We start from the raw sequence: 7,500 nt of genomic DNA, 5'->3' as shown, positions 1-7,500 counted from the left end.
CATTTAATGCAAACTGGAAAAAAAGTCCTTGGATAAGTGACTGAGGTCGTGTGACTTCTGCTACAATAAGAGCGAGTGGAATTAAGCTGTGATGCCAAAGTTTGAGTGAGCGTGGGCGGTTGCGTTGGGGCATTAATGGCTGTGTGTCTTGTGTTTAGTGAATGGAGAATGATCATTGAAGTTTATGCCTTGTTTATTCCTGAGGTTCGTAGTGAATCGCAGTTTGTATGCTCAGTAGACGAGGATAATGATGATAATGATAATAATGATAATGATGATGATGATGATGATAATAATAATAATAATAAAGATAACGATAATAAAGACAATAATAATAAAGATAATAATAATAACAATAAAAATAGTAATAATAATAATGATAATAATAATAATGATAAAGATAATAATAACGATAATAATGATAATAATATAATGATAATAACAAAAGCATCATGACAGACAATTAATTAGTAACTCTAAAAGGGCTGAGAATGATGATGGGAAGGAGAAGAATAAGTCAGATAATGGGAACAGATGCTACACATAAGCTATGGCCACTGTGGCAAGCCCGGCCTATGTCCTGACTCTTCTCTTGAGTGTGTTGCAAAAAGCACTGTTAACTCGAAGTCTGAGCTTGGTCCTTGCCCACCATGGCACCCAGCGACAGCAGTGACTTCGAAGTGTGTCAATTTTAGCTGTTGCCATAACGAACCATAAGCGAGCGGAATGGCATCCATATAGATTGCAGAATTTCCTGAATGTATGTACAAAACACGTGGATTGCTCAGAACAAAAGATATTTGTCGTGATAAGTCTACTGTTCTTGGGGATAATGTTAATAGCTTTTAGATCAAAGACACGGCGATGCTAGAGTTTACACATTGTCCATAACAAGAATTTGGACATTTTGTATTTCCTCTATCCACGTTAATACACATGAACGTTGAAATAAAACAGTATACCCTATTACTCCCTTTGAAGGTTCTGTGGATGTAACCGTTAATGTTGCCGGGAATAACGCACTTTTGAAGATTCTCTGAGTCCTAAATTACGACTCTATCTCTAATTCAGTTAATTATAATTACAATTTCTTTGAGACGGGACGGGCAGCAACGATGGAGGAAAGAGCGCCATCCACAAAAATATTTTGGCTGGAAGGGGAGACTCCTGAATTTTATCCTGAAACTTGAAGAAAAGATCCAAGATTTTCGGCTACTCTTGTCTCATCTTTATATTAACTTATTATGGGTATAAATTAATAAATAAATATATATATATACATATATATGTATATATATACATACACACACACACACACACACACACACACACACACACATATATATATATATATATATATATATATATATATATATATATATATATATATATATATATATATATATTCTTTAGCTTTATTCATTCACTCATCATCTTTTCTTTCTTTATTTATTTTTCCTTAAGTATGTTTATCTGGCCTCACCTGTTTCCCCCATTCGGTGTGTGTGCGTGGGGGGGGGGGGTTATTTTTACTACCACTGCTATTATTATCACTGTTAACTTTATTATTAACACTGTCATATTTTTTGTTATAACGTTAATAACATCAATAATGATAACTTTCTTCCGAAGAATTAAAAGAATTAAAAACAGATGAGATTAGTTAAGCCTCCATAGTAACTATCAAAATGTTATTAAGTATGAAATGACACTCAGAGGTCAAGCAAAAAAAAATCCGTTAACAAAAATCACTTATCAGGTTTGCAATGTTTATTCCATTGCAGCTACTGCAACTCCCATCGATGAATATGCTTTCTGTTTCAACCAGAAGCAAGGACAGAAATATTAACTAGTTGACAAAATTTTACGTAATTCTAGGATTTAATCTTGCAACGATCTCAAATTCGTTTTACATCAATTTGTTGATTTACCAGCCAAGAAATCCATTTTTTCTTTATCATTTTGATCTGTATGATTTAAGTTTTATTTTCTCAATAGAGTTTGATAGTTATTTTTATGAGTTTATCAAAACTAAAGCTGAGTGACAAAAAAAGAAAGAAAGAAAGAAAAAAAAAAGATTCACAAATGCTAAATTCCGCATTGAGAAATTTACAACCCATTATTCACAGTGTTATTACTTCAATTATAGTTTGATTATGAATATCTAATCTGGTGTTTTGATTGCATAATAGATTTGGCATTTGACATTTCCAACTGAACAATAAATATATAGTTACGAGGAGTATATTTTAGAAAGTAATATAAATAAAGAATGTAATTCATATATCTAACATGATTAAACGAAGAATATAATGGATACCATTGACTTGTACAAGAATGACATTTGCATTGTTAATATCCTGAGTTCATAATGACAAATGTAGAAAAAATGTATAAATAAGATAATAATTTCCACAACGCAAGAGATATAATTGACGCGTTGACACACACACACACACACATATACCCACATATGTATATATATACACGCAGACGGATAGAAAGATAGAGAGAGAAAGAGAATGCCTGAGAAAATGAGAAAGTGAGAGAAATATAAACAGTTATTCAATGTTTTCAAGGCTAAGGTGTTGAGTAAAACATTATTTTGAGTTTGAAATTTATTATGGAATCTACTTATGTTTTTTTTTCTTCTTTTTGGTGCGACGAAATTCATCCAACTTTGGGTCGAAATGCGTCTCTGAAGGCGAAAGGATTGCAATGCACGAAGAGGATGCACACTTGCAAACTCACGTCAGAAACACGTCCTGCCGAGTCGAGTCTATTCGGCCTTGACGACCTGCACGAAGGGCGAGCCGAAGGCTCCGAAGGCTCCGAAGGCGCCGGGGAGGCCGTAGGTGCCGGGGAAAGCGTAGGCGCCGGGGAAGCCGTGGACGCCGCTGTAGGTGAGGGGAGCGCCAGCCACCACGGGAGCGCCGGACACCACGGGGGCGCCAGCCACCACGGGGGCGTGGACGCCAAAGGCTCCGTAGGGATAAGTGTTAGTGAAGAAAGGAGACAGCTTTCCGTTGATGGTGGAGAGGTAGCCGCTGTAGGTGGAGATGGCTCCGTCCAGGTCGAAGTCGGGGGCGGCCTCGGCGGCGGCGGCGGCTCGGTCGAAGGCCGTCTGGAACTCGGACTTGGCTTTCGCGACCTCCGCCGTCTCCTTGACGGGCACTGCGCACGCGGCGCCTACCAGAGCCAAGATCACCTGAAGGAGGCAAGTCTCGTTATAACAGTGCCCTCGCAATCACGGAAACTGGGACATACGCATTCCTTGACCCAAGAACCACGAGAAAACTGAACAATGGTAAACAAAAAAATATTCCAAAGATAATACCCCTCTCTCAGTCGAATACTTACCACGAACTTCATGTTTCTTCCAAAGATGTGCGAGTTTGCAGGGACACGCCGCCGCCTTACGTCCTGCTCGTATATATATCAGGACAGACCCTTTGCGGCGCCAGTTACCATTTATTGCGTCGTCGGCTGAGGGGCTCGCGAGCTGGCCACCGAAGAAACCAAGAGTGTTGCTAGACTCTCCCGCGTCACGAGAAGCTAATTGCAAGGGATGGTGCACCGGGAGGGTAATGGGATTCCTTTCGAAAGGGAAGGCTTTCAACCTGTTGGAATGGTAACAACCTGGTCGGTGTCCTTGAAAAGAGGGCGAGGTTGATCCAGCTTTTGTGGACGCTCCTATCTCGAACCTGCATCATTCTCTCTCTCGCTCTCCTCATCTTTCTTCATCTCTCTCTCTCTCTCCCTCCATCCCCCCCTTCTCTCTCTTCCTCTGCCTCCCTCCCCCATCCCCCCTCTATCGCTCCTTCTCTCTCTCTCTCTCTCTCTCTCTCTCTCTCTCTCTCTCTCTCTCTCTCTCTCTTTCTCTCCCTTCACCCCCCCTCTCTCTCTTCCCCCCTCTCTCGCTCTCTCTCTCTTCCCCCTCCCCCCCCCCACTCTCTCTCTCTCTCTTCCTTTCTCTCTCTCTCTCTCTCTTTCTTTCTCTCTCTCTCACTCTCTCTCTCTCTTTCTCTCTCTGTCTCTCTCCTGTTTTTTCATATATTTGTCATAATGAATTATGTTCATCAGTAGTTTTCCGAAACAGTCATTCCATCCGACTTGAATGTCTTCCCTCCAATTTGATTTTTTTTCATTTTTTTTATTTATATTCTTTGTCGATTCACTTCCAGTTTGGGATAATTTATGTGTATCTTCCTCTGTTTCTCTAAAGTCTTAGTTCTTCGGATAAATCTCTCTGAGTCTCTCTCTAGCGCTCGCTCTTTCTCTCTCTCTATCGAGTCTTTTTTCCCTCTCTCTCTTTCTCTCTCTCTCTCTGTGTCGTTGAGTCTCTTTTTTTTCCCTCTCTCTCTTTCTCTCTTTCTTTCTCTCTCTCTCTCTCTCTCTCTCTCTCTCTCTCTCTCTCTCTCTCTCTCTCTCTCTCTCTCTCTCTCTCTCTCTCTCTCTCTCTGTCGTTGAGTCTCTTTTTTCCCTCTCTCTCTTTCTCTCTTTCTTTCTTTTTTTTTTTTCTCTCTCTCTCTCTGTCGTTGAGTCTCTTTTTTCCCTCTCTCTCTTTCACTTTCTCTCTCTCTCTCTCTCTCTCTCTCTCTCTCTCTCTCTCTCTCTCTCTCACTTCCACTCCCTCCCTCGCCCGACTCTCTTCTCTCTCTCTCTCTCTCTTACTCTCTCTCTCTCTCTCTCTCTTACTCTCTCTCTCTCTCTCTCTCTCTTACTCTCTCTCTCTCTCTCTCTTTCTCTCCCTTCATCCCCCCTCTCTCGCTCTCTCTCTTTCTCTCCCTTCATCCCCCCCCCCTCTCTCGCTCTCTCTCTCTTCCCCAGCCCCGACCCCCCCCCCCACTCACTCTCTCTCTCTCTGTCGTTGAGTCTCTTTTTTTCCCTCTCTCTCTTTCTTTCTTTCTCTCTCTCTCTTTCTTTCTTTCTTTCTCTCTCTCTTTCTTTCCCTCTCTCTCTCTCTCTCTCTATCGTTTAGTCTTTTTTTCCTTTCTCTCTCTCTCTCTCTCTGTCGTTGAGTCTCTTTTCTTTCCCTCTCTCTCCTTCTCTCTTTCTTTCTCTCTCTCTCTCTCTTTCTCTCTCTCTGTCACTGAGTCTCTTTTTTTCCCCTCTCTCTTTCTCTCTCTCTCTCTGTCGTTGAGTCTCTTTTTTCCTTCTCTCTCTCTCTCTGTCGTTGAGTCTCTTTTTTCCTTCTCTCTCTCTCTCTCCCTCCCTCCTCCCCTCTCTACCCCCCTTCCTTCTTTCTCTCCCTCTCCTTCCTCTTCCCTCTCTCTCTCAATGGCCCGGTTCTAGAAATCAGACTTATACTCTCGTCCTAATACCATCTAGCCATTCGCCGACACCACAATATGACCATAAGACACCATATGACGGCGGGCATTGTCATCGTCAAGCGGTCAGCGGGATGTTCGCGAAACGACTTCCCGAATAAGGGGGGCGACTGCAGGGGGCCGGGGGAGCGAGGCGGGGCGACACTATCCAGCGACACCATCTGGCGGCACCATCTAGCGGCACTATCTAGCTGCATCATCCAGCGATACCATCTAGCTACACTATCCAGCTCCAGCTCAGGCCTTCACAGGTGACCTCCCACCCTAAACCCACCTTGGTCATAACATAACATAACATCTGGTAACACGGCAACCTTCTCGTGTCTTGACCTAGGTTGGAATGCAGGTCATAAGAGGTATTATGAGTGTCCGCGAGCTACCATTGAGATAATAATGGTTATAACATAATAATGGCGGCACCATCTAGCGACACTATCTGGCGGCACCATCTAGCGACACTATCTGGCGGCACCATCTAGCGACACTATCTTGTTGCACTATCTTGTGGCATCATCTAGCGACACTATCTGGCGGCACCATCTAGCGACACTATCTTGTTGCACTATCTTGTGGCATCATCTAGCGACACTATCTGGCGGCACCATCTAGTGACACTATCTGGCGGCACCATCTAGCGGCACTATGTAGCTGCACCATCTAGTGGCACCATCTAGCGGCACCATCTAGCGGCAACATCTAGCTACACTATCTAGCGACACCATCTAGCGACACTATCTAGCTGCACCATCTATCGGCACCATCTAGCTACACTATCTAGCGGCACTATCGAGCGACACCATCTAGTGGCACCATCTAGCGGCAACATCTAGCTACACTATCTAGGGACACCAAGTAGCGGCACCATTTAACGACACTATCTAGCGACACTATCTATCGGCGCCATCTACCGACACTATCTTGCGGCACTATCTATCGGCACCATCTAGCGACATCATCTTTATATTTTCATAATTAAAATTATTAGTAGAGGTAGTATCATCATTGTTATAATGATCATACTAATAAGAATGATAATTATTATCATTATCATTACTATCATCATTATAACAATGCTTTTTCATATTATTATCATAATCATTATTATCCATAATCACTATAACAATCATTCTATTCACCATCATAATTATCATCATTATCCTTATCATCATTACTATCACTATCATCATCATTGCTAATAGATAATGACACCCCACCCCACCCACCCACCCACCCACCTTGGTCATAACATAACATAACAACTGGTAACATGGCAACCTTCTCGTGTCTTGACCTAGGTTGGAATGCAGGTCATAAGAGGTATTATGAGAGTCCGCGAGCTACCATTGAGATAATAATGGTTATAACATAATAATAGTTATACATTGGTGATAATTATATTCATGATAATGATAATGTGAACATTACAAAACAATAACAACAACAACGGTGATTATGATTAAGAACAATAGGTATTAGAAATGATGATGATGATGATAATGATAAAAATTACAAAAATGACCTTGATGATAATAACAATGATGATAACAACACTGATAATATAATGATAGCAATGATGACAATCCTGTTGATCATTGCAAATCATCATTATCAACAACTGTATCATTAATAACAACAGTAGCAATGATGATTATATAAATAATAATGATAAAATAACGATGGTAATAATTATATTATTGATGATCATGATAAGAATAATAGAAGTGACAATGAGGTCATTATTGATATAAAACTGATATGATGTGATGACACTCTAAGAAAGGACTAACTATACTCATTTTCTATCGAAACAAAGATGTACTTAATAGGTTGACAATGTTTGATGACTTGTTGGTGATGATAACTATGGGGAATGCAAGAGCGAAATACAGCCAGTCATCACTAACCTGTCGGGTTTGTGTGGTGCTCATCACGGCCATTACAGCGATTTAAATCTTAGGAGATGTTCTTGGAGGACTGATATAAAGAACAACTTCTGAGTTCGTAGTTTTATTTCTGATAGTATGTTTGCTTTTACGTAGGAGATTAAAGCTTTATGTACGGTGTGTACAAGGGGAAGTACAGGGAGAGCTCTTTGAAGGGGTTGGGAAGCTGAAAGACGTGTCGTGTGCACTGTACAAAACTCTCACACGGAGACGCGAGTCCTGGC

The 7,500-nt window shown here is 41.3% G+C and overlaps 2 protein-coding genes across 2 annotated transcripts in view; both read right to left on the bottom strand.

Moving 5' to 3' along the window:
• Positions 1-2,600: 2,600 nt before the first annotated feature.
• LOC147469226 (uncharacterized) lies at positions 2,601-3,497 on the bottom strand. Its single transcript, XM_086550443.1, has 2 exons — positions 3,361-3,497; positions 2,601-3,208 (listed from the first exon to the last, which is right to left on the bottom strand). Exons 1-2 carry the CDS (start codon positions 3,370-3,372, stop codon positions 2,780-2,782), a joined length of 441 nt encoding a protein of 146 aa, XP_086406569.1. The 5' UTR covers positions 3,373-3,497; the 3' UTR covers positions 2,601-2,779.
• Positions 3,498-7,324: 3,827 nt separating this feature from the next.
• The window catches only part of LOC147469225 (uncharacterized), a 1,055-nt gene continuing 879 nt past the window's right edge, over positions 7,325-7,500 (bottom strand). Inside the window, exon 2 of the mRNA XM_086550444.1 lies at positions 7,325-7,500. This exon is cut by the window's right edge and continues 582 nt beyond it. The gene's annotated coding sequence lies outside the window, so the exon portion shown is untranslated.

Source organism: Penaeus japonicus, unplaced genomic scaffold (assembly GCF_977035675.1).
Source record: "Penaeus japonicus unplaced genomic scaffold, GWHDUDI00000001_assembly GWHDUDI00000023, whole genome shotgun sequence".
Taxonomy (NCBI): Eukaryota; Metazoa; Arthropoda; class Malacostraca; order Decapoda; family Penaeidae; genus Penaeus; species Penaeus japonicus.
The sequence above is the reverse complement of the archived record's forward strand: the minus strand, read 5'-3'. Positions and strand labels throughout refer to the sequence as shown.